Source organism: Nomascus leucogenys, chromosome 11 (genome assembly GCF_006542625.1).
Source record: "Nomascus leucogenys isolate Asia chromosome 11, Asia_NLE_v1, whole genome shotgun sequence".
NCBI lineage: Eukaryota > Metazoa > Chordata > Mammalia > Primates > Hylobatidae > Nomascus > Nomascus leucogenys.
In genome coordinates, this window is record NC_044391.1 from 45,224,166 (window position 1) to 45,249,940 (window position 25,775).

At 57.2% G+C, this 25,775-nt stretch overlaps 2 protein-coding genes across 10 annotated transcripts in view; one reads left to right on the plus strand and one right to left on the minus strand.

The window, feature by feature from the left end:
• Positions 1-441: 441 nt before the first annotated feature.
• Positions 442-19,677, plus strand: DPF1 (double PHD fingers 1). 8 transcript variants are annotated; one of them, XM_030822240.1, is made up of 12 exons: positions 442-590; positions 7,793-7,953; positions 8,036-8,143; positions 11,348-11,475; positions 11,744-11,833; positions 12,527-12,605; positions 12,810-12,941; positions 13,999-14,049; positions 14,143-14,262; positions 16,938-17,050; positions 18,289-18,400; positions 18,544-19,677. In XM_030822240.1, exons 1-12 carry the CDS (start codon positions 448-450, stop codon positions 18,612-18,614), a joined length of 1,308 nt encoding a protein of 435 aa, XP_030678100.1. In that variant the 5' UTR covers positions 442-447; the 3' UTR covers positions 18,615-19,677. The 8 variants fall into 8 exon arrangements, with proteins under 8 accessions (XP_030678100.1, XP_030678107.1, XP_030678101.1 ...); XM_030822241.1 differs by having other exon boundaries at positions 443-590; positions 18,319-18,400; XM_030822243.1 differs by lacking the exon at positions 442-590 and adding an exon at positions 6,193-6,389.
• Positions 19,678-22,261: 2,584 nt separating this feature from the next.
• SIPA1L3 (signal induced proliferation associated 1 like 3) overlaps positions 22,262-25,775 on the minus strand; it is a 290,990-nt gene continuing 287,476 nt past the window's right edge. Inside the window, exons 22-23 of one of the 2 annotated variants that reach the window (XM_030822249.1) lie at positions 24,400-24,544; positions 22,262-23,655 (exon numbers count right to left, since the gene is read on the minus strand). In XM_030822249.1, coding sequence (XP_030678109.1) covers positions 24,401-24,544 — 144 coding nt within the window. In that variant the 3' untranslated portion in view covers positions 22,262-23,655; position 24,400. Of the gene's footprint in view, positions 24,545-25,775 lie in introns of both variants that reach the window. The other variant, XM_030822250.1, reaches the window with a different exon arrangement.

Below are 25,775 nucleotides of genomic sequence, written 5' to 3' on the forward strand. Positions count from 1 at the left end.
CACTCAGTAAATGAACAAAGGCACTGATTAATCCCTGTGCTTGTTCACAGGCTGTCCGACATAGAAGAGACACCCAAATAGGCCTAGACAAGAATACACGACAGACCCTAGGGTCATCCACATACCCTGGGGACATCTAGAAGCTAGGGACCACCTGCTTCCGTGCCCGCGGTGCCTGGAGGGTGGAGATCCGGAGCTGGAGACCGAGCACTCCCAGGGAGGGAGGAAAGATGCTCTGGGGGGAGCCCCGCCCCTCCCTGTATCCCCAGCAGCCAATGGGAGCGCGGTCCTCCTGACGCCCCCTGGGACGTGTAGTCCGGGCAGGGGCGCCCTCGGGCGCCGCCGCGCGCCCCTAGACTCCACGTCCCGTCGTGCGCCGGGAGGAGCGGGGATTGGCTGAGCCCCGCCCCCAGCCCGCCCCGCTCCGCTCGCGCCGCAGCCCCAAGAATGAATGAAATCGTAGCGCGCTGGGCGGCAGAGCGGGCGGCGCAGGCCGGGCTGGGCCCGCGCGCGGCGGCAGCGGCGCCCCGGGCCGGAGGCGGCCCAGCCGAGCGGGCCATGGCTACCGCCATTCAGAACCCGCTCAAGTCGTGAGTGTCCCTGCCGTCCCCGCCCCCTGTCCAGACACCCCCACCAGGAGCCCTTCCCCCGCCCGCCCTGGGGCTGAGGAGGGGGACGCAGCCCGCGGACCGTAGTTGAATGGGGGCCCCCAGCGCGAACCCTTGCCCCGGGGACCCCCACCCCCTGTCGCCCCCTGGGGTTGCGGGCGGGAGCCCCTCCAGGGTCGCGGGGGCGCTTCTTCTTTGTCGCTGTCAGTGAAGGAATGCGGCGCGGGCTGGGGGTGGCGGAGGCCGTTTCCCCACCCAGAGTGGGGGTAGGGGTTTCCCTCTCCTCCATCTCTCCCTCAGGGTCTCCGGAGGTGCCGGGCCTGCCCCGGCCGGGGCTGAAAGCTCGAACTTAGGTCCGGACCTCGGTCTCCAGGGTTTCCATCACCCGCTCTCCGCTCATCAAAGCGCCTTTCTCTCTTTCCCCTTCTTTCTCTGGGGACCCCGGCCCTCGCGGCCGCAGGGTGGGAGCTGAGAGGTCGGGGGTCCCCAGTTCCATCCCCGCTGCCTCCCCTTTTTCCTCCCGGGATCTCCGGGAACTAGAAGCCCCGAACCCGCGGTCAGCCTGGACCGCGGCATCCGTCCCTCTCCCCGCGCATACACATCAAACGGGAGCATCTCTGATCCCCTTGGGGACCGGCTGCCCAGGAGGGGGTGCCGGGAGCGCCCTCGGTCTCCGGGGATTCCCTCCCTTTCTCCCCGGCCGCGGCCCTTCGAGCGTTCGCCTCTTCCCGGGCCCGGTGGCTGGGAATCCGGACGCCTGGGTCCGAGCCTGGCCCCTCCTGACCCTCTCCTCTCCTTGCCATCCCTCGCGCTCTCCACCCCTCCCCTTCCCCCTCTCCATCTCGCTCTTGCTTCTTGTTCGGGATCCCGGACTCCCGGGTCCCAGCGCTCCCCATCCCCCAGTTCCCAGGCGGTGACAGCGGGCTCCAAGTGACAGGCGCTCGGCCGCTCCCGCCCTCCCTCCCCACAGGCGAGCGCGGCGCCACCCTCCCCCTCCTCCCGGGCCTGGTGGAGGAGGCGGAGGGCGAGCGCCCGCGGCGTCGCACAAAGGGGCCGGGGCGACCTCCCCCACCCTTCCCCCAACCCCGTGCGCTGGCTGCCTTGACCTTGAACGTCGAGGGCTGGGGGCGGGGGTGGGGGGAGAGAGGGAGAGAGGGAGCGCCCCCCCACCCCACCCACGAGAAGGGATGCGCCTGCTGGCTGGACCAGAGGCCGCCAGTTGCTTCTGGTTTCTGGCGGGAATGGGGGTGGGAGGTGGAGGGTGGGAGTTGGGAGAGGAAGGGGGGCAGGGACTTAGAGGCAAGCGCCTACACGTGTGGCTTCGCCGTGAGCAGGGTGCCGGAAGCGGGTGTGTGGGGCTCGGGTCCGTGTGAGGTGGTGTATGATGGTGACATCCCTCTGCTGCCCTCTCACCCTAAGTGGCACACACAGACAGCTGTCTCTCCTGTGAGAGACATCCGCAAAATGGCCGGGAACGGGGTTCTTGTGCAGGTTCGTGGATCTACAGGCGATGGGGCCCCTCACCCTGACCCTGGCCCAGACCCCTGGGAGGAGGTGTGCTGCAGCCCTGAGCAGGGGCCCAGCCAGAGTAAGCCTGGACTGGGAGGGCCCTACCCCTCTGTGCCCTCCCCTTCCAAAAGGTCTCTGCAGGGGTGAGGGTGGGGACTCCCTGGCTCCTGAAAGAATGTGAGTCAAATCCCCTGGGGAGAAGGAGCTGGAGGGTGCCGCCCTCGGAAGTTCCGACTGCCTGAGTTCCAAAACCAGCTTCAGCCATGAATGTTCCCTGCCCTGAGCCTCAGTTTTGCCACCTGTGTATGGGGGCTTCTAACAGCCCTTACCACCCCGTGGGGCTGCCGTGGGGCTAAGGCCATCTTTGTAAAGCAGTTAGCACAGAGACTGACACTGACCAAATGTAGTGATTAGTAGTAGTAGTATCAATATTGATTTATGATATTGATTTCTACTGTGGGCCAGCTCCCACACAGGGCACTGGGGGATGGGGCAGGAGGATGTTTGGGTCAGGGAGAGGACTGGGAGTTCAAGTTTGTAGGAGAGTGTGTGGGAGTGGTGTGTGCAGGTGGTTAGGGCAGAAGGAAAGAAAGGAGAGCCTGCTGCAAGTGTCAGCCTGGGTTTACGGGTAGAGATCCTGCTGGTGGGCTGGGCATGGTGGCTCATGCCTGTAATCCCAGCACTTTGGGAGGCCAGGGTGGGCAGATCACTTGAGCTTAGGAGTTTGAGACTAGCCTGGCCAACATAGGGACACCCTGTTTTTACAAAAATACAAAAATTAGCCGGGTGTGGTGGCGCACGCCTGTAGTCCCAGCTACTTGGGGGTTTGAGGCGGGAGGATCGCTTGAGCCTGGGAGGTGGAGGCTGCAACGAGCTGTGTTCATGCCACAGCACTCCAGCCTGGGCCATCGAGTGAGACCCTGTCCAAAAAAAAAAAAAGAGAAAAAGAGAAAGAGTAAAGAAAGAGAAGAAAAGAAAGAAAGAAAGAAAAAAAGAAAGAGAAAGAAAAGAAAAAAGAAAAGAAAGAAAGAAAAACAGAAATTCTACTGGTAGAGGAGGACTGTTAGGAAGGTCTACACTCAGAGTGTCTACACTCGGGCTTCTCTTAATCAAATCGACAAAAGAGTTTGGGGTGGGGCAGGGGTGAGTCTGCGTGTCTGAGGCTAGCGGTGTGGGAATTAAGTGTAAGAGGGTGTGTTGGGGACCTGTGAGCGAATGGGAGGTGAGAGAGGTAGGTGGGGTCACGGCTCACCGTGGGCAAGGTGTGAGGTGGCCACTACGGGGCCCTGGAGGCCAGAGTGATCGTAGGGGTGTCAGTGTCCCTCATTTAATCCCCTTGTCACCACTCCAGGCCATATGTGAATCAGAGACCCACCTCCTCCTGTTCCAGAAGAGGGGCCGGCCAAGGCCTTACCTGGCTTAAATGGGCGAGTTTGTGGAAAGGGTCTAAGACTAGAGGGGTCTGTGTGTGTGTGTGTGTGTGTCTGTGTGTGTGTGTGTGTGTGTGTGTGTGTGTGTGTGTGTGTGTGTAGAAGTGACCGGGAGTGTAGGAGGCCTTGACTGGATCTCATGCGGGGATTTCAAGTGACAAAAATGGTGAAGGCTAGCGGGCCACTTCTGTCGGCTGGGGCGCCCCCTGGTGGATGAGGGCGTTTGTGGGCGTGTTAATTACAGCAGCCGCCCAAACTGGAATGCTGGCTCTACAGGGGTCGGGGTGGAAGAGGGGAAGGGGAAAGGGGGAGGAGGGGTGAGACGGGAGGAGGGACGGGGTGGTGGTGTTGCGGAGAAACTGGGTCAGTTTGTGACTCAGTGGATCCTCTCACTCCCTGGGGATCTTTTCGGGTGGAGTCAGTGTGGGTGACAGTGGGAGAGAGAAGGAGGTCAGGACTACTTGAGGAGGGCCGCCAGGGGTGCCTGCCACCTTCCTTCAGTCTCACCTTCAAAGAGCCGCCAGAGGATGCGGGCATGTGGGGTCACCTTCCTGTGCCTCAGATTCCTCACCTGGAAAATGCAGATAATAGCATCACGGGGTGAACTGTGCCCAGCACGTGATAGGTGCATTTACTCATTCAACAAATATCTACTGAGCATCTATTTTTTTTTTTTCTGGAGACAGGGTCTTGCTCAGTTGTCTAGGCTGGAGTGTAGTGGTGTGATCATAGCTCATTGCAGCTTCGATCTCCTGGGTTCAACCAATCCTCCTGACTCAGCCTCCTGAGTAGCTGGGACCACAGGCATGTGCCACCATGACCAGCTATTTATGTTTTTTTTTTAAGTAGAGACCAGGTCTCCCTATGTTGCCCAGGCTGGTCTCCTGAGCTCAAGCGGTCCTCTCATCTCAGCCTCCCAAATTGCTGGGATTACAGGCATGAATCACGGCGCCCTGCTTACTTAGTTTTTGTTTGTTTGTTTGTTTGTTTGCTTTTAGAGACAGAGTCTGGCTCTGCCACCCAGGATGGAGTGCAGTGGTGAGACCACAGCTCACTGCAGCCTCAGCCTCCCAGGTTCAAGCTATCCTCCTGCTTTAGCCTTGCGAGTAGCTGGGACTACACTGATGCGCCATCATGCCCAGCTAATTTTAATTTTTTTTTTGTAGAGACAGGGGTCTGGATATGTTGCCCAGGTTGGTCTCAAACTCCTGGGCTCAAGCAGTCCTCTCATCTAGGCCTCCCAAAGTACGGGGATTGCAGACTGGAGCCATTGCACCTGGCCAGCATTATTCTTTCTTTCTTATTATTTGTTTGTTTATTTTTGAGAGGGAGTCTCACTCTTGTTGCCCAGGCTGGAGTGCAATGGCACCATCTTGTCTCACTGCAACCTCTGCCTCCTGAGTTCAAGTGATTCTCCTGCCTCAGCCTCTCTAGTGGCTGGGATTATAGGCATGCGCCACCATGCCCGGCTAATTTTGTATTTTTAGTAGAGACTACTACCATGTTGGTCAGGCTGGTCTCGAACTCCCAACCTCAGGTGATCCACCCGCCTCCGCCTCCCAAAGTGCTAGGATTACAGGCATGAGCCACTGTGCCTGGCCCACATTATTCTTTCTGATAGCATTTAGGTATTACCATTGACATCTTAGTAAAGTATATATCAGCTCCTTTGTAGAATAAATGGATTTATTGAGCAAATACTATTGAGGCGGAGTCTTGCTCTTTCGCCCAGGCTAGAGTGCACTGGCGCAATGTCAACTCAGTGCAACCTCGGCCTCCTGGGCTCAAGTGATTCTCCTGCCTCAGTCTCCCAAATAGCTGGGAGTACAGGCATGCACCACCACACCTGGCTAATTTTTGTATTTTTAGTAGAGACTGTTGGCCAGGCTGGTCTCCAGCTCCTAACCTCAGGTCATCCACCTGCCTGGGCCTCCCAAAGTGCCGGGATTACAGGTGTGAGCCACTGTGCCTGGCCTGCCGGTCACATCTTAAAATGCTTTACCTCTATTTACTCATTTAATCCTCACAACACTCCAGTGAGGCATCATCCTCTTTTTACAGATGAGGAAACTGAGGCCCAGAAAGGTTAAATCATTTGCCAAGGTCACATGGCCACCAAGTGGCAGAGCTAGGATTTGAACCCTGGAGGTGTGACTACTGTTTCTAACCTGCACTGCTGCTGTCAGGCCTGCAGAAGGCGTTGAGCAGGGCGGGGTGACCGTGAGCGTGGCTGCTGGGAGAGACAGCTCCGGGTGGGGTCTCTGGAGCCAGGAGGGACTTGGGTGGGGGGGGGGGGGGTGAGGAGGTGTCTGCTGGAAGCATGTTGATGAGAAGTCTGTGTGGGCACCTGGGAGGTGTCTCTGCGTCTCTTAGTATTGCAGTGTGTGTGCGTGTGGCTGTATGAGTCCGTGCGAAGGTGTGTGAGTAGGAGTGTGCGGGAGGCTGTGAGTATCCGCGTGAATGTGTGTGTAAACTGCCATGCGTGGGCGTGTGCGAGTCCAGGTGTGCATGTGGTTGTGTGCACGCGAGAGCAGGATATGTGGACGAGTGAGGGCGGGTGAGTGACGGTGCGTGCCCCGGGCCCCTCCTCCGCGCCGTCCCCGTCCCGGTCCCCGCGGGGTCCCGGGGGCCCCCTGGCCTGGGACTACCACTCCCAGCATGGCCCGGGCGGGCCCGCCCCGTCGCCGCGATTGGCCGTGGCCCTCGTGCTCCCGCCCCCCGGGAATGAATGGATGGGCGGCCTCAGCGCCCGCCCGACCGCTGGGAGGACCGACCCGGCGGGGACCTGCTGGGGGCAGGACCCGGGGAGCAAGATGGCCACGGTCATCCCTGGCCCCCTGAGGTGGTGCGGCCCGGCGGGAGGCGGAGAGGGAGCGCGGGCGGGTCTATGCGGGCCTGTGTGTGTGTGGCGACCGGGGGTGGGGCCGAAGGGGTGTCTGGGGGGCTGTCATCGAGTGCGGGGGTGCGAGAGTGTGTGACTGTGGGTCTCTGACAAGAATGGTGTCGGATGCACCGCTCCCTGGCGGGGTGGAGGGCGTGGGGGGCCTCCAGATTCTTTTTGGGGAAGGGAGATATCTTCCCCTCCCTGCAACCCTCGGGTCTGGGAGAGGGTGAAATGACCCGGGGGTGCGGGGGCCTTGGCAACTGGAGTGAAGTCCACACTACCTTTGTCTTGGGATGTGGAGTGTGTGTGTGTATCACTTATTTGTGTTCTGGTTTTTTAAAGAATTTTTGGGGCATAGGTGTGTGGATATGTGTCTGTTTCCTTTTATTCTGCACTAGATATCTTTGGATATTTGGGTCTCCCAGTGTGTGTTCGTATCCTTTGGAACTATATGTCATTTGTCTTGTGTTCTGTGTTTTTGAGTATGTAGGGAAGCATGTATTTGTGTGTAAATTTTTGTGTGACTATGGGTGGATTTGGCTGTTTCTGTGTTTTATATGTGTGTGTGTCTGTGTGGAAGTGTGATATTTTAGATACTGGTTCCACATCGTGCATCTTTGTAAATGTGTGTGTGTACCTGTGTGAATCTGTGTGATTTCTTTGTGTTGTGTGTCTGGATATTGTGTGTGTGGTTTGTGTTGTGTCTTTGGATACATGGGTAAGTGCATAGGGGGGCAAGTGGTTTCTGTAGTTCCTGTCTTTTGACATGCGTGTGTCTGTGTGTCTTTGGATGCATGAGGGGTGTATGTGTGTGTGGTGTGATGTTTCCATGTTGTGTGCCTTTGTGTGGGTGACGTGTTTCTGGTGTGTGCCTGTGGATATGTGATGTGTCTTTATGCATGGTTATTTGTGTGATTTGTCTCCACACTATGGAAGTTGGGATATTTGTCTTTTTCAGTAGACATTTATGTGTGCACGTGTGTGAGGTTTGTCTGTTTCTCCTTTGTGAGTATTGGGATTTGTCTCTCTTTGTGTGTGAATCCCGTGTGACTGTGTGTGATTTGTGTTGTGTGTCTGCATGTGTTCATGTAGGGATACGTCCCGGTGTGTTTTTGTTTGTTTCTGTATGGTGTTTCTACTCATGAGCTGGAGGCCTGTTTGATTCCCAGTTTTGGGGGCCCCTGGGCCCTGTCCCCTTTCCCCAGCCTGGGTCCCGGAGTGGGAGGAGGGGAGAGGTGAGGCTGGAGGGGTCGGCCCACCCCTCCCGAGCCTGGGCGGTCCGGCAGCCGGGGGAGGGGTTCTGGGCGACCCTGTGCGCCTGCCCTTGCTGACAGCCGCCCGCCCGTTCGCCGCCCCTCTAGCCTAGGCGAGGACTTCTACCGCGAGGCCATCGAGCACTGCCGCAGCTACAACGCGCGCCTGTGCGCCGAGCGCAGCCTGCGACTGCCTTTCCTCGACTCGCAGACCGGCGTGGCCCAGAACAACTGCTACATCTGGATGGAGAAGACCCACCGCGGGCCGGGTACCGTCGGGAGGGCTGGCGCTGGGCGGGGCGGGGCCGGGCCGCCCCACCGCCGCGCCCTCTCACCCCCATCTCTCTCCAGGTTTGGCCCCGGGACAGATTTACACGTACCCCGCCCGCTGTTGGAGGAAGAAACGGAGACTCAACATCCTGGAGGACCCCAGACTCAGGCCCTGCGAGTACAAGATCGGTGGGTGCAGCCGCTGGGGCCCCCATCGGTGTCCCAGCGCCTGCTGTGTGTCCTAGCACGTGTCCATCACCTTTATCGCCTTCTAGCAAGTGTCTGCCTGGCTGGCTGTGTGTCTGTCTGCCCATGTGCGTCCCGGGTATTTCCCAGAGATTCCACAGTTTCTCTGAGTCACTGAGTGGCGACTGCATCTCCTCCTACATGGGCCCAGGTGCCCAGTTGTATGTATGTATGTATGTATGTATGTATGTATTTATTTATTTATTTATTTTTGAGACAGAGTTTCACTCAGGCTGGAGTGCAATGGCGCGATCTCGCAACCTCCACCTAGCGGGGAGTTGAACCTTAAACCCACAACTTCTGCCTAGCGGGTTCAAGCGATTCTCCTGCCTCAGCCTTCTGAGTAGCTGGGATGACAGGCATGCACCACCACACCCGGCTGGTTTTGTATTTTTAGTAGAAATGGGGTTTCACCATGTTGGTCAGGCTGGTCTGGAACTCCTGACCTCAGGTGATCTGGCCATCTCGGCCTCCGAAAGTGCTGGGATTACAGGCGTGAGCCACTGCACCCGGCCTGTTGTTTTTTAAATAGAGGCAGGGTGTTACTATGTTGCCCAGTCTGGTCTTGAACTCCTGAGCTCAAGGGATCCTCCCGTCTCAGCCCTCCAAAGTGCGGGGATTATAGGCGTGAGCCACCATGCCCCACCAAGGGGCCCAGTGGTATTGGAGGGAATAGTGATATCTGTTAGGTGTATGTGGGTGTATGGAGTTTCTGACTGTGTCCCTTCCCCTGGGAGCTGGGATGGATCAGTGTCTGCCTGTATTTTTTTTTTTTTTTTTTTTTTTTTTGAGATGGAGTCTGGCTCTGTCACTCAGGCTGGAGTACAGTGGCGCGATCTCAGCTCACTGCAACCTCTGCCTAGTGGGTTCAAGCGATTCTCCTGTCTCAGCCTCCCGAGTAGCTGGGATTACAGACACACACTGACATGCCCGGCTAATTTTTTTTTTGTATTTTTAGTAGAGATGGGGTTTCACCATGTTGGCCAGGCTGGTCTTGAACTCCTGGCCTCAGGTGATCCACCCGCCTCAGCCTCCCAGAGTGCTGGGATTACAGGCTTGAGCCACCATGCCCAGCCATCTGCCTGTATTTTTTTCTGTGGGTGCCTGAGGATGTCTGCCTCTGTGTCTCCCCAAGGGCGTCTGGATGTCTCAGTGTCTGGTTGGAGCTCTTTCCCTCTCTTAGGTGTATCTTCCCAGGTGTCTCCAAGTGTCTTAGAAGGCTTGTGTCTTGTGTATGTCTGGTCTGTCAGGGCGTCCGGCTCCTCCCGAGTGTGTCTGGGTGTGTTAGGCAGTGCGGCCGTCTCTTTCTGTAGGTGTGTAGGTGCCTCGGAGTGTCTGGGAGAATCCCTTCCTGACGGTGTCTGGCGTATCAGGTGTATTTCTGCACGTGTGTGCCAGTCCATCAGAGGATCTGGACTTACCCTTGAATGTGTTTAGGAATATCAGGGTCCTCGGGGTCAGTTCCTCTTCCTGAGTCCGAGGGTCTGTGTGTACCCAGGAGCGTGGCAGTGCCCAGCCGGCTGTGTCTCTTCCGGTCTGTCTCCTGTGTGTGTTTGTGTGTATCTAGCTGAGTGATTCTCCCTGGGTATGTCAGTATGTCCCCGCTATGTGTCCAGGCATCTCATCTGGCTGTGTCTTCCCCAGGGTCTAGGTATATCCGGAGGGCTAATTGTTTCTTTCTTTCTTTATTTTTTATTTATTTATTTTTTTGAGATGGAGTCTCGCTCTGTCACCAGGCTGGAGTGCAGTGGCGCGATCTCGGCTCACTGCAAGCTCCGCCTCCCGGGTTCAAGCCATTCTCCTGCCTCAGCCTCCTGAGTAGCTGGGACTACAGGCGCCCATCACCATGCCTGCCTGATTTTTTGTATTTTTAGTAGAGACGGGGTTTCACCGTGTTAGCCAGGATGGTCTCCATCTCCTGACCTCGTGGTCCGCCCGCCTCAGCCTCCGAAAGTGCTGGGATTACAGGCGTGAGCCACCGCGCCCGGCCTTTCTTTCTTTCTTTTTTTTTACACCCAATTTGGAGTGCAGTGGCACGATCTCGGCTCACTGCGACCTCTGCCTCCTGCATTCAAGTGATTCTCTGCCTCAACCTCCTGAGTAGCTGGGATTACAGGCGTGTGCCATTACACCCGGCTAATTTTTGTATTTTTTTTTTAAGTAGAGATGAGGTTTTACCATATTGGCCAGGCTGGTCTCAAACTCCTGATCTCAACTGATCCACCCACCTCGGCCTCCTAAAGTGCTGGGATTACAGGTGTGAGCCACAGCGCCTGGCCAGCTAATTGTCTCTGAGCATCTCTTGAGTGTACCCATGGGTCCGGCTATGTCTCCTCCATGTGTCTCAGTGTCTCCAAGGATCTGGCTATACCTCTTTGAGTCTCTAGGCTGTAACTGAGAGTGTGGCTTATGCCTGTAATTCCAGCACTTTGGGAGGCCGAGGCAGAGGATCGCTTGAACTCAGGAGTTTGAGACCAGCCTGATTAACGTGGTGAAACCCCGTCTTTACCAAAAATACAAAAATTAGCCCAGTGTGGTGGCATGCCAGCTATTCTGCCTGTAGTCCCAGTTACTCAGGAGGCTGAGGTGGGAGAATCACTTGAGCCTGGGAGTTGCAGTGAGCTGAGACTGCACCACTGCACTCCAACCTGGGTGACAGAGTGAGACCCTGTCTCAAAAAAAAAAAAAAAAAAGAGAAAAAGACAGCATGGCTGGGCCTCTTCCTTTCCGCATCTGTCTCAGACGATCTGTCTGGATGTCCCCTGCAGGAGTCCGTGTGTCTCCTCTGCGAGTGCCTGGATCTGTCCATATTTGTCTGGGTATGTTTGAGAGTTGCTGTGTCTTCCCTGAGTAGGTCGGGGTGTGCCTGATGGCCTAACTGTGTCTTTTTCCGTGGCTTTCCGGTGTATCCGAAGTTCTGACCATGTCTCCTGCTGTGCGTCCCAGGGCATCTGAGGGCGTGGCTGTTTCTCCCCAGAGTCTGGGCCTCCCTCCTAGGGCATGTGGTTAAATCCCTGCCTCTGCTGCCGGCCGAGTGTGGGAAAGCCTCTTCCCTCCCGCAAAGAGCACGGTCCCCCCACCTGCATGGTTTGAGGAGTCCTCCGGGGTCAACTTCCCCATCTGACCCCCCCATGGCCCTGTCCCCAGACTGCGAAGCACCCCTGAAGAAGGAGGGTGGCCTCCCGGAAGGGCCAGTCCTCGAGGCTCTACTGTGTGCAGAGACGGGGGAGAAGAAGATTGAGCTGAAGGAGGAGGAGACCATTATGGACTGTCAGGTAGGCCCACCCCTGGGGGACCCCCGCTGCATGGCTTCCTCTCATGCCTGCCTGCCACCAGCCCGGGCCCTCACGTTCCTGCTCTGAAACCCCCCTGGTTTCCTCTGGCCATTGGGCATCCCAGTCTCCATCCTCCCAGACTTCATCTCTGTTTGGAACAACTCCTGACTTATACTCTCACCCCCAATCTCCACCTCTGCCCAGAGCCCCTCAAAAGCAGGTCAGTGGCCCCTACTTTCTTGACCCATCTCCTTTCTCTATTGCCCAGAAACAGCAGTTGCTGGAGTTTCCGCATGATCTCGAGGTGGAAGACTTGGAGGATGACATTCCCAGGAGGAAGAACAGGGCCAAAGGAAAGGTATCACCCCAAGCTTCTCCTCTTCCCCGCTCCCCTCAATGACAGGTCTCATTCATGGAGCAGGCGCAGTGGTCCGCCCCTGCCACAGTCTGACCTCAGTCTGACCTCATTGAATCCCCAGAGCGCCCTGCAGGGGTGGGGGATTTTATACCCGTTTTACAGATGAGGAAACTGAGGCTCATCTGTATTAAGCCATTTGCAAAGCAGAGATTATGCAGTGGGTTAGAGCTACCTTCATCCCTGTGCCACAGAGGAAGAAGCTGAACCTTGGAGAGGTTCGAGGCCCCCACAGCTAGGACATTTGTACAGCTGCAATTTGAATTTGCAAAAGACACTGTTTTCTCTCCTTCTTTTCTTTTTTTTTTTTTTTGAGACGGAGTCTTGCTCTGTCACAGGCTAGAGTGCAGTGGCGCGATCTCCTCTCACTGTAACCTCCGCCTCCCAGGTTCAAGCGATTCTCCTGCCTCAGCCTCCCGAGTAGCTGGGACTACAGGCATGCGCCACCATGCCCAGCTAATTTTTGTATTTTTAGTAGAGACGGGGTTTCACAATGTTGGCTGAGGTGGTCTCAATCTCTTGACCTTGTGATCCGCCCGCCTCGGCCTCCCAAAGTGCTGGGATTACAGGTGTGAGCCACCGCGCCCGGCCTGTTTTCTCACTTTCTTGGCCCCTCACTCCTGACTCTCCCCACAGGCATATGGCATCGGGGGTCTCCGGAAACGCCAGGACACCGCTTCCCTGGAGGATCGAGACAAGCCGTATGTCTGTGATAGTGAGTCCTTCTGAAGAGGGGGAAAGGCAGAGAGAGGGGCCCAGAGACTCCCCACCTTGTGGCCCTCTCCCTCCTGTTCCACACCCGGGTTGGGAGGCTGCTCAGGTCTCTGGCTGAGGGGGGAGGTGTGATCCTGGAGGCCAGGGTGGAGGCGGCATGGGCCCAGAGGGGCTGACAGGCCCTCCTGGCTCGCTCGCTCCCCAGTCTGTGGGAAACGGTATAAGAACCGGCCGGGGCTCAGCTACCACTACACCCACACCCACCTGGCCGAGGAGGAGGGGGAGGAGAACGCCGAACGCCACGCCCTGCCCTTCCACCGGAAAAACAACCATAAACGTGAGCTGGCAGGCCAGGTGGGGGTGGCGAGGGGCCCTGGGAGTGGGGAAGAGGAGCCCAGCTGGGGGTGGGGGGGGAGGGGGGCATTAGACATTTCTGGAAAATCTCCAGCTTAGCCGTTCCCTCCCCCCACCGACCATGGGGATGCTGGCTCTGGGGTTGCCATGGCAACCAACCATCGCTCCTTCGCTCCTGGCCGGGCGTAATATTTCTGGGTCTGATTTATTGTTTCAATTAGAGCTTGGGGAGGGGGGGTGATAGATGGCTCCCCTCCCACCCTGCCTTCCCTTTCTCCTGTATCTGCTAAGCTTTGCTCAAGGGGAAGGGTCTGTGGCCTGGGAGCCCTTGGCGTCCGCCCGTGCCAATCCCATGCCAATTCTGACAGCTGAGGGATGGGGGAGGGGAGGAGGGTTTCGGAGAGGCAGCAGGGAGACACCGTCTTCCCACCTATTTCTCAGAGGTAGAGGCTGAGTGTCTTCACCCCTGGCCACTACACACCCAGGCACCTCAGTGTTCAGAGTTTTTCTTCTGAGTGTCTGTTTCTGTACCAGATCTTGGCTAGGGGTACTCGCTGAATTTGTTAGATACAAATTACTGAGGGTGCAGTTGGGAGTGGCTGGCTGGGAGACATGTATGTGAGAAGGGAGGCAGGGAGCCCTTCCTCAAGCTGTCTTTAGCAAGTTTTGACCCAATAAAGAGGACATGTCAGTTGTCTCAAGGAGTTGGGAATCCTGGCTGGGTGCAGTGGCTCACACTTATAATCCCACCACTTTGGGAGACCGGGGTGGGAGGATCACTGGAGGCCAGGAGTTGGAGACCAGCCTGGGCAGCATACCAAGACCCTGCCTTTATTTTTAATTGAAAAAAAATTTAAAAAGGCAGAGTTGGGAGTCCCTATGAGAATTGTTTTCGCCTCTCCCCACAGCTTAGGGTAGCTACTCACTCTTCGCACCTCCCCCACGCCTGGACTAAGAGGTCCATCCCTGGGGCTGATGCTGGGGGCAGGGTGGAGCCTTGCCTGTAGTGAGAGTCCCTCTCTCTGTCCCCCCTACCCCAGAGTTTTACAAAGAATTGGCCTGGGTCCCTGAGGCACAAAGGAAACACACAGGTACGGACACCTCCTTCTGCTCCTAAAGTCTGCAGCCACCTTTGTGGGGTGCCCTTGCCTGCCCCGTGCCAATGCCTGTCTGCTGTCTTGCAGCCAAGAAGGCGCCCGACGGCACTGTCATCCCCAACGGCTACTGTGACTTCTGCCTGGGGGGCTCCAAGAAGACGGGGTGTCCCGAGGACCTCATCTCCTGTGCAGACTGTGGGCGATCAGGTGACGCTCCCCACCTGAGGTTTCTTGGGGCTGGGTGCAGAGGACATTCAGGAGTGCAGACTTGGAGGGAGGGAGGCAAGGCGGTGAGGACTGAGGGGACCCCGAGCATGTAGGGGATACTGTGGATAACCAGAGCTAGCGAGGCTGATGCAACTGCTGAGGATTGTGGGAACGGGGTCGGATCAGTGAGGCTTCAGGGATAATGGGATGTGGCTCTCATGGCCTGTGCTTAGCATGGCATCAAGAGTAGTGAGAGGCCAGGTGCGGTGGGGTGGCTCACGCCTGTAATCCCAGCACTTTGGGAGGCAGAGGTGGGAGGATCACTTGAGGCCAGGAATTTGAGACCAGCCTGAGCAACATAGCAAGACCCCCATCTCTACAAAAAATTTAAAAATTATCCAGGTGTGTTGTTGCACACCTGTAATCCCAGCAACTCAGGAGGCTGAGGCTGGAGGCTCCCTTGAGCCCAGGAGTTTGAGACCAGCCTGGGCAACATAGTGAGATCCCATCTATATAAAAAAAATTAGCTCGGCATGGTGTTGCACCCCATTAGTCCCAGCTACTCGGGAGGCTGAGGTGGGAGGCTCGCTTGAGCCCAGAAGGTTTGTTTGTTTTTTTTTTTTTTTTTTTTTTTTTTGAGATGGAGTCTCCCTCTGTCACCCAGGCTGGAGTGCATTGGCATGATCTTGGCTCACTGCAACCTCCACCTCCTGGGTTCAAGTGATTCTTGTGCCTCAGCCTCCCGAGTAGCTGGGATTACAGGCGCCCGCCACCATGCCTGGCTAATTTTTGTATTTTTAGTAGAGACGGGGGTTTCACCATGTTGGCCAGGCTGGTCTCGAACTCCTGACCTCAGGTGATCTGCCTGCCTTGGCCTCCCAAAGTGCTGGGATTAAAGGCATGAGCCATGGCAGCACCCAGCCCCTTGAACTCAGGAGTTGTTTTTTTTTTTTTAGAGGGAGTCTCGCTCTCTCACCCAGGCTGGAGTGCAGTGGCGCGATCTCGGCTCACTGCAAGCTCCGCCTCCCGGGTTCACGCCATTCTCCTGCCTCAGCCTCTCCGAGTAGCTGGGACTACAGGCGCCTGCCACCACCCCCGGCTAATTTTTTGTATTTTTAGTAGAGACGGGGTTTCACCGTGGTCTCGATCTCCTGACCTCGTGATCCACCCGCCTCGGCCTCCCAAAGTGCTGGGATTACAAGCGTGAGCCACCGCGCCTGGCCGAACCTGGGAGTTTTTGACTAGCCTGGGCAACATAATGAGAGCCCATCTATTAAAAAAAAAATAGGTGAGGCCGGGTGCTGTGGCTCACATCTGTAATCCCAGCACTTTGGGAGGCTGAGGCGAGCAGATCACGAGGTCAAGAGATCGAGACCATCCTGGCCAACATGGTGAAACCCTGTCTCTACTAAAAATACAAAAATTAGCTGGGTGCGGTGGCGTGTGCCTGTAGTCCCAGCTATTCCGGAGGCTGAGGCAGGAGAATCGCTTGAACCCGGGACTCAGAGGTTGCCATGAGCCGAGATTGCGCCACTGCACTCCAGCCTGGGTGTCAGAGCAAGATGCCATCTCAAAAAAAAAAAAAAAAAAAAAAAAAAGCTGGGCATGGTTTCGCACCCCATAAGTCCCAGCTACTCGGGAGGCTGAGGTGGGAGGATCACTGGAGCCTGGGAGGTCAAGGCTACAGAGTGGGCTGTGATGGCACCACTATGCTCCAGCCTGGGCAACAGAGTGAGACCTTGTTTCAAAAACCAAAACAAGACAAAAGGAGTAGCAAGAGACAGGGGCCGAGGCATGGTAGGTAGTGGGCTGTGCGGTGTGAGTGACGGACGCCACCACCTGGGCACTGGTAGCGGGATGAGCTTGCCGTAGAATTGTGGTTAACAGAATGTGGTTTCCCGTGGTGGACTTGTGGGCAATATAGACTGTGGTTGCCTCAGCACAGCAGGTCATGAATTGTGGTTGTCATGGCATCATGGGTAGTGAAATATGGTTGTCATGGCAACTCGGTATAATGGAATGTAGTTGTGATGGCACCGGGACTGTGGTTGCGGGGTGAGGGCACCATGGGTCGAGGCTGCAGGTAGCAGCTGCGGGTGTCTCTGCAGCGGGCTGTGCAATGACTAACAGCCTCTGGCGCTACACAGTGTTGTGATGCGAGTAACAGTTTGGTTGCTGGGGCATCATGTGGAATGGACTTTAGTTGCATGAAACCGAGGTGTGGGGACCCCGTTGTGGAAGGCGGTTGCCATGGCATTGTGGCTGGGAGAGTGTGGTTGCCACGTTGCTGTGGTTAACAGGACCCCTGGCCGTTCTGCTGTGGGTAATGGAATGTGGCTGTCTCAGCATGGTGGTTAACAGAATGTGGTTGCCACGGTGTTGTGGGTGGTAGAAAGTGGTTGCCACAGCACTGTGGATAATGGAATGCGGTTGCCATGGCGTTCTGGGGAGCAGAGTGTGGTTGCCATGGTGGTTGTGGTAGGAGACTGTGGTGGCCGGGGGACTGCTGCTGGCCACGTGGTTGCTGGGCAGGTGTGGGGTCAGGCTGCGGATCCTGGAAGCTCATCCTGGCATCATGAGCCAGGGGTAGGGGCTGAGCTATGGCTCTCCTGGCAGTCAGTGCTCACCAGGGGCACGGTGACCTCCTAACTGCACCCCTGCCCCTTGGCCCCCAGGACACCCCTCATGTTTACAATTCACGGTGAACATGACGGCAGCCGTGCGGACCTACCGTTGGCAGTGCATCGAGTGCAAATCCTGCAGCCTGTGCGGAACCTCCGAGAACGACGTGAGTGCCGCCCACCCCCCGCGTGCCCTGCTGCCCGCTCCCCCTGGCACATCCACCTCTGCCCCTTGAGCCTAAAGCCTGTGCCTGAGCCCTCCTTGGTGAACACCAGTCCTCTGTGTTATCATTATGCTGGTGTCCATAAATCGAACCCGGCCCTTTTTCCTCTTCATCTCTCTGGCTCCTCCCAACCACCCTCTGAAGCAGGTGGTCTTGTTTCCACTTCGCAGGGAAGAAACTGAGCTCAGAGAGGGAAAGAGACCTGCCCAGGGTCAGCCAGCTAGGGAAATGGTAGAGCTGAGATTTAAAGCCATGACCACTGCTGGCAGAGCTGGTATCAGATCATCTTAGGGTTGTTTAAAGCCTTCCACAGGCCAGGCGCGGTGGCTCACGCCTGTAATCCCAGCACTCTGGGAGAGGCTGAGGTGGGTGGATCACCTGAGATCAGGAGTTCGAGACCAGCCTGGCCAACATGGTGAAACCCCATCTCTACAAAAATACAGAAATTAGCTGGGTGCCTGTAATCCCAGCTACTCGGGAGGCTGAGGCAGGAGAATGGCTTGAGCCTAGGAGGTGGAGATTGCAGTGAGCCGAGATGGAGCCACTGCACTCCAGCCTGGGTGACAGAGCGAGATTCCGTCTCAAAAAAAAACAAACAAAAACAAGTCATGACCATTTCTGGCAGAGCTACTATCAGATCATCTTGGTGTCATTTAAACCTTCCACAGACCGGGAGCGGTGGCCCACCTGTGTAATCCCAGCACTTTGGGAGGCCGAGGAGTTTTGAGCCCAGGAGTTCTAGACCAGCCTGGGCAACATAGTGAGACCCCCGTCTCTACAAAAAAAAAAAAAAAAAAAAGTGGGGCATGGTGGCGCACACCTGTAGTCCCAGCTCAGGAGACTGAGGCAGGAGAATCACTTGAGCCCCCAAGAGTGTGAGGCTGCAGTGAGCTGTGACTGCACCACTGCACTTCCAGCCTGGGCAACAGGGTAGGACCCTGTCTCTAAAAATATAAAATAATAATAATAATAAGGCTTCCACAGAGCCTTATAAGCCCCCACTATAAATCGCAAAGGGACTGTCCTGAGGGAGATGTGCTCGGCTAAGCAGTGTTGCGCACACATTTCCTGCTGCGAGGACCTTCTCAGAGCCTTTCTCGGAAGGCCTCACCTCCCCCAGCCCCCTTGACCTAGCCCCTGCCCCAGCCCCCCACCCCCGTTTCTGGTGCCCGTGCCCCCAGGGTGCCAGCTGGGCGGGTCTCACCCCCCAGGACCAGCTGCTGTTTTGTGATGACTGCGATCGGGGTTACCACATGTACTGCCTGAGCCCCCCCATGGCGGAGCCCCCGGAAGGTGAGAGGAGAGGTGGGCACCCCGTGGGGCGGGTGGGTGGGAGCGCCGTCTCCTGGTTGTGGAAGACTGTGTCCGCTGGGTGGGAAGGGGCTGGGGCAGCCCTCCCGGACCCGGGCCTGACTCCAGCTCGGCCGCCCCCGCAGGGAGCTGGAGCTGTCACCTCTGTCTCCGGCACCTGAAGGAAAAGGCTTCTGCTTACATCACTCTCACCTAGGCCGGCTCGGCTCGCCGCGACTCTGGGGTGGTGCTCGCCTACCTGCTTCTCCGAGCTCCTCAATTCTCCCCCACCCTGAACGCCCCGCAGGGGGAGGGGGAGAGGGGGAAGCCGAGAGGGGGCTGGGCCACCCCCTCCCCTCTGTGCAAGTGGAATGTCTGCCCTGTGGGTGGGTGGGCCCGGCCAGGGCCTCTCCCTCCCTTCCTCCCTCTCTGTCCCTTGGCAAATGGACACCAGGGGCTTCTCCCCTCAAAGCCATACCCCGCCTCTGGGCGGGCATAGGGGGTGGTGGGTGCCAGCCAGGGGCATGGACAGAGCCTTTTTCTAAAGAAAAAGACAAAAAGTTAAAAAAAAAAAAAAAGAAGAAAAGAAGTTAATATATACAAAGAGTCCTCCAAGGCCTGGCTGGGTGGAGGGGCGCTGCTGAGAGTGTCCACTGGGCACCCGCCTCTGCCAGCCCCCCGCCGGGCGCCCCAACCCCAATTTCTGGAGCTGCAGCCGTCCCGCGCCCCACCCAAGGTGGGCGCCTTCCCCTCTTGTGCCCAGGGCGGTGGGCGTGGTGTCCACCCGCCCCTCCCGGTGCCCACGGTGGATACTGCATGATGTGAACCTTGGTTTTGAACTCTGTTCCTGCCCCTCCCCGACCGCCCCGGCCTGTGCCCGCCCCGTGCCTGCCGTGGCTGGTGGGTGGCGGTGGTGGGGCCGGGTGGGCCCCCGCCCAGCGCCTGCTGGAATGAGAAGCACAGACTCCGCCACGGACTCCTTTTCCCTCCCTCCTCCGCCCTCCTCCCGCCCCGCCAGGCCTGGCGGCCCCCGCCCCCCTCGCTGGCCATTTTGGGGGAGTGAGGGGGCGTGGTTGTTTCTTGTGGTTGTGTGTGTTTGTTGTTCGGGTTTTAAAAAAGGGAAACTGAGACTGCAGGTGGGGGAGGTGGTGGGTTTTGGGGGGATGTCCCCCAATCCAGAAGTGCCCCCCCACTTGTCACCGAGTCTCCTCTATTGCCTGCCTCTGCTGTGAATTAACTTGTTCTGTGTATTAAACTGGGCCTGACCCCTCTGCCCACGACTGCCTCGTTCTCCCGTCTTGTTTGGGGCATCACTAAGAAGGAGGGCCGGGGGTCGGGGGGCCTTGTTGGGCGTGAGGCGACCAGCCAGCCCCTACCTCCATCCACCTCCTTCTCCCCCTGCCTGCACCCTGCCTCTCCCCGGCTTTGTCCCAGCTCCGCCCAGCTTTGCCAGAAAAGAGGAGAAGGGGGATGGGGTGGAGGGGCTCCCGCCCAGCCAGCTGTGGTTGCCCTGGCAACGGGCTACTGCAGCTGCAGCGGGCGCAGCCGGGAGGGAGGCGGGAGCTGGGTCGGGGGGAAGGGAAGGGCTGGGAAGAGGACGGTGGGTTGGCCCCTCCTGAGGCTGGGGTGGGGAACGGGGGTGTCAGGAGGTGTCATCCCAGACCCAGACATCTCCAGGGGGCTCCGTGTCCTGGATGTGGGTCAAATCAGCGGTGGGGATAAGGTGGAAAGAGAGGCGCTAAGGGAGGGCAGGAGGGTATCTAGACACGGGCACTGGGAGAGAGACTGAGATGTGGGCGACGGGTGGGGAGCGAGAGTGAGGAGTGAGGGAACTAGGACACAGATCAGTAGAGAGAAAGAGACGAGGACAGTCACACAGTTATTGAGAGAATCAGAAAAAAGAGCAGGAGGGTGCAGAAGGGAGAGAGACAGGAGGAAGGACCGGGAGAGAGGAAGGGAGCAGGGGTGAGAAGGAGGTTTAATGGGAGAGAGGGAATAACAGTAATAAAAAATAGCTGACATGCTGGGAGAGACGGGAGGAGGAGGAGGAGGAGGAGGACGATGATTGGGGAAGAGCAGCAGCAGATTTAGGGAGAGGTCCTCCAGGAGGGGAGGCAGAGAAGGAGGTAACATCGATCAGGAGAGGGAAGAGAGTGAGAAGGAGCCACATTGCGGGTGGAGAGAGAGAGAGACTTGGGATCAGGGACAGGCAAAGTCCCAGGACAAGAGGCAGAGATGGGGAGAGACGCGGGCGGCAGGGGAGAGGAGACAGACTTTAGGGGAACAGCAGAACAATCTGCAGAGAGAGCCGGAGGTATGAGGGACCCAGAAAGATCGGGGAGGAGAGACAGGGAGGTCCGAGACGGGCAGAGGAAGCTGGAAACTGGGACACGAAGGGAAGGGCCGGGCCTCAAAGCACAGTTTGGGCGCGACCAGGGGCTGGCGTGCGCGCGAGTCGTGGGGTGCTGGAAGCAGCTGGCGTGGCTCCGGCGCCAGGAGAGGGTGTGAGAACAGCCTGTTCCCAGGCTTCCCGCCCCCTTCGCCCGGTGGCGGGGGGAGGGCAGTGCGGGTTGAGGACGGGGCGTCGAGGAGGAGGAGGGCGGAGACAGGGAGGGTGTCTGGAGAACTCCAGAATTTTTAGGAGACCTGGGAATGGCTGGTCCTGCCCCACGCCTTTTGGAAAAAGACATTTTTTGGAGGGGGCAGGGTCTGAGTCAGAGAAGCACCGGGTTTTAGCTCAGAGATGTGAAACTCCACGACAGGTACATGGGTAAGGGAGGCAGAAAGACCCCACCTGGCCAGCCCCGTCAGGAGGCTAGGCTTCCCTCAAGTGGCTGGACTTCGGGATTTTCAGGAGGAATTTCCTAATTCAGAAATCAGTTTGATCCGGATTCCCAAAATGCAAATGTTCATCAGGCCAGATGCAGATCTGGGGCGATGAGGGGCTGCTTTCTACCCCCAAAGCATTCACTTGGCAACTGGCAGCACGGGTCTGCTCCCACCTCTACAGACAGAAGGGGGAGAGTGTCCCAAATGCAGCCATGTGGCCGGGGCCAAAGGAGGCAGGGGCCCCTTGTGAGTCTTGCAGCAAGGGACAGATCAACCAAGCTGGAAACCTGGCCTTCTTCATGTGCAATCTCCATTAAAAAAAAAAAAAAAAAAAAAAAAGTTAAGCTGGGCAGATCACTTGAGGTCAGGAGTTCGAGACCAGCCTGGCCAACAAGGTGAACTCTTGTCTCTACAAAAATACAAAAATTAGCCGGGTCCCCGTAATTCCAGCTACTTGAGAGGCTAAGGCAGGAGAATTGCTTGAACCTAGGACGTGGAGGTTGCAGTGAGCTGAGATTGCACCACTGCACTCCAGCCTGGGTGACAGAGTCTCTGTTTCAAAAAAAAGTTAAAAAAAGGTTTTTTTAGAGGCAGGATCTTACTATGTTGTCCGGGCTGGTTTTGAATTCCTAGGCTCAAGCAATCCTCCTGCCTCAGCCTCTCAGAAAGTGCTGGGATTACAGGCATGAACCACTGCACCTGGCTGAATGTCCCGATTAAAAGTTGGCCACTATTTCTAAGACCCAACACGACCCTCTGGGCTGGGTCTGGCCTTCAGGCCTCCAGTATATGACCTCTGAGGCAGAATCTCACTCTTTTGAACTTAAACACATTTCACATTCTGAGTGTTGGATTTCTGTCCTTTGGATTCCAAGGAAAAGAAGTTAGCAAGGCAGGTGCCCCTGGTTCTTAGGACATGTGTGTGGTGGTCATGGTGTGGGGGACTTGGGGACAGGAGCAGGAGGAGGGGCTGATGCTGGACCACACCCTCTCGTCAGCAACTCCAGGCAGCTGCCCCAAAAGTGAACACACAAGCCATTTCTATGAAACATTTATTTCCTTTGAAACCTCCAGAAACATGCCAGAAAATCTCAAGACAGGGATGGGGGAAAAAAAAAAAAGACAATAAAGAATAATAAAAAAAAATCCAAATGAAACAAATCAACATATGAAAAAAAAACCCTGCTGCTGTCTTCAGCCATCGGATAGAACACCAACCTCAAATTAAATAGATCTGTTTTTGCAGACATCCTTAAAAAATAACAGAAAACAAAACCAAAAATCATAATTTACACTTGTCCATGTACATGATTAAGTCCCAAAATGATGTGAATGATCTGAAGATGGGAGGAGACAACTGAAAAAAAAAGGGACCCGATGAGGGCCTAAGGGGTGGGGGTGGGGGTGGGGGACGGGAGGGCCCCCCAGAGAAGGGGATGGGGGAGAAGATGGCATCACAGTAGCTGGCCAGGGCTGAGGACGCTGCCTGGGGCACGCCCACCTCACTCTCGGTGTGGGGGGTGAGGGTGGGGGCAGGGGCAGCACTGAGGTTTCCTCCTCCAGGGGGCCAGAGGCAGATCACAGGATATGCGATGAGAACCCTCTTCTGTCACCCCCACCCATCCACACCGGCACCTCCCTGAGTGCCTGCGTCCTATGCAGTCCCCAGAGCCCCCTCCCTTGAGGTTCCTGACCCCAGAGAGAAGGCAGCAGAGGTCCCTGGACAAGGGCCGGGTTGCCTGGTGCTGGCTCACGGCCAGACCTGCTCCACCAACTCCTCCCCGCCTGGTGCCTCCCAAAAAGGGCACCAGCCTGCCCGCCTGCCCTGACTTCATCCCTCTGGTCCTCCCACTGACCGCCAGCCCACGGGGGACATGCCTTGGTCCTCAGCTTGAGGTTGGGGGGGGTGAATCCACAGACTGTGGCCATACAGGCTTGTTCTGGCGCCAACTCTACATGAAAAAATAAATATATATATATATATATCTTTTTCTGTTTGCTTTTAAAGAAGGAAAAAAAGAAACGGTTTCCTGGGTGAACAGCGTGGTACCACACCGGCGTGGCCGCCCCTTATTGCCTTTAGAGAACCAGCGTCCAGTGGGGTTCGCGGGGTGCAGTGCTCCCCGGGGAGCACGGTGAGGGGGTCTGGTGGTCGCTGCTCGGAGGGATGGGCTGGGAGACTTGCAAAGGAAAAAAAAACAGAGGAGGAGATGAAGGCTGTTCTCCTCCAGCCCTGTCCTGAGGGCTTCGGGAGCTCCTCCTGGAACCCAGAAGAGGCCGAGGCTGCTGGTCAGGGCCAGGTCGTGCCGGGAGGAGGAGGAGAGAGTCGGCTGTGTGGTGGCTCCACCGCCCAGGCCTGGCCTGGTTAGCTGGAAGGTGGAGGGGCCTGTGGACCCCTAGCCCAGGTGCAGTGGCCTCTGGCGGAAGAGCTGATAGAAAAAGATCGTATAAACCGTCCCAGAGGTACAAATAGAGTTTCTCTCTCAAATAAATCGGCTCTGGAGGCTAGCCTTGCCTCTCTCTATCCTCAGGCCCCCAAGAAAATAATTTAAACTCTAAGAAAGTGCTCCTGGCTGCTTTTTGGGAGGAGGGAGTTAGGGAGGGGATCATGTTCGTGCTTTTTGGAGCTCGCGTGCTAGGGACCGAGGCGCCCTGGCCTGTGTCCACGCGGGCCTCACCTCTCTGGGTAAAGGGAAGAAAGGGTTGCTTTCACGCTGTACTTTTCATGCAGGGGCCTTGGCCCCACAAGCCGCAACTTTGTTGTGCATGGTGCAGAAACCTGCTGTATGACCTCCTGGAGCCGAGGGGTCTGGAGACTGGCTCCTCTCTCTGTCCCCATCAGCTTCGGAGGGCTGGTCCCAGAAAGAAGCTAGATGGGGACAGCGGGACAGGCCCGGGAGCGGTGTAAGCACAGCCCAGCTCACCAGGACCACAGCTGGGCAGCTTGGAGGGAGGCCTGAGGCCTGAGACCACGTCGCCCTCTGGGGCATGAGGGCCGTGCGCTGACCCTGACTCACAGCCCTAGTGAGGCCATCGGGGTTTCCGTGTCCATGGGGAGGGCCCTGGATGGGTCATCTTGGTCACACCGGCAGCTGGGAGCCAAGTGGAGGGAGAGAGGCGAGCAGGGCCATGGCCTGCGGGGAAGGAGCGAAGCCCGGGCGGCGGCCTCCCACCTCAGAGCTCCTTCTTCTCCCTGCAGAAGATCTCCGCAAACTTGCGCAGCTGCTCGCTGGCAGCCTGTGACTCCTCCTGCAGCCGCTGGTTGTTCTGCCGCAGGCTGGCCACCTCTGACTGGAGCACCACCTTGTCCTGCTTCTCCTGCACGGGGTGGGAAGCTGGCATCAGGCGCGTGGGCTTGGCTGCTCCTGGAACAGCCGATGGCTCCCTGAGGCCTGCGAGCCCTGGCCCGGCTGTGCTTTGGAGCCGACCACTAGAGCCAGGCCAGGCCGGGGCGCACATCCCACTCTGCCTCTCCACAACCGAGGGACCCTGGGCAAGTCACTCGGTTCCCGCAACTCCACCAGGAGGCTAAGGGGTGCCTGGAGCTCATCTATGTAGAGCTCCTGGAACGCAGCCCGATGTGGAGTCACCGCATCCCACCCTCACACTACCCGAGGACTTGGGGACTGTCGCTGTCCCTAGTTTCCTGGAAGAGGACCCCAGCCTCACACAGCAAGTGGGGAGCTGGGACATGGACGCAGGGTGGCCTGAGCAGACCCCATTCTTCCAGGAGGACGTAGCCCCCGAAGGCAGGGACCTGTTTCAGGTCGTGCAGCATTATGCAGTGGGGCGGGGGTCAGAACCTGAGCCCCTTTGATTCCACGGCTCGAGGACTCACACATTATATACTCTGCCACCTTTCTGGCTTTTACCCAGAAGTACAGAAACAATAGATAAAAGTCTCTTCCTCATTTTTTTTCCTTTGAGACTGGGTTTCGCTCTTGTCGCCCGAGCTGGAGTGCAGTGGCATGATCCCGGCTCACTGCAACCTCCGCCTCCTGGGTTCAAGCAATTCTCCTCCCTCAGCTTCCCAAGTAACTGGGATTACAGGTGTGCGCCACCACACCCAGCTAATTTTGTATTTTTAGTAGAGACGGGGTTTCACCATATTGGCCAGGCTGGTCTTGAACTCCTGACCTCAGGTGATCCACCCACCTCGGCCTCCTAAAGTGCTGAGATTACAGGTATGAGCCAACGTACCTGGCCAGTCTCCTCCTTATCCTTCCGCCCCATGGAGACAAGTCCAAAGAACAAATTGACTGTCACCTTCTAGATGGCCCTCTCTTTTTTTTTTGAGACGTAGTCTCGCTCTGTCGCCCAGGCTGGAGTGCAGTGGCGCGATCTCGGCTCACTGCAAGCTCTGCCTCCCGGGTTCACGCCATTCTCCTGCCTCAGCCTCTCCGAGTAGCTGGGACTACAGGCGCCCGCCACCACGCCCGGCTAATTTTTTGTATTTTTAGTAGAGACGGGGTTTCACCGTAGTCTCGATCTCCTGACCTCGTGATCCGCCCGCCTCGGCCTCTCAAAGTGCTGGGATTACAAGCGTGAG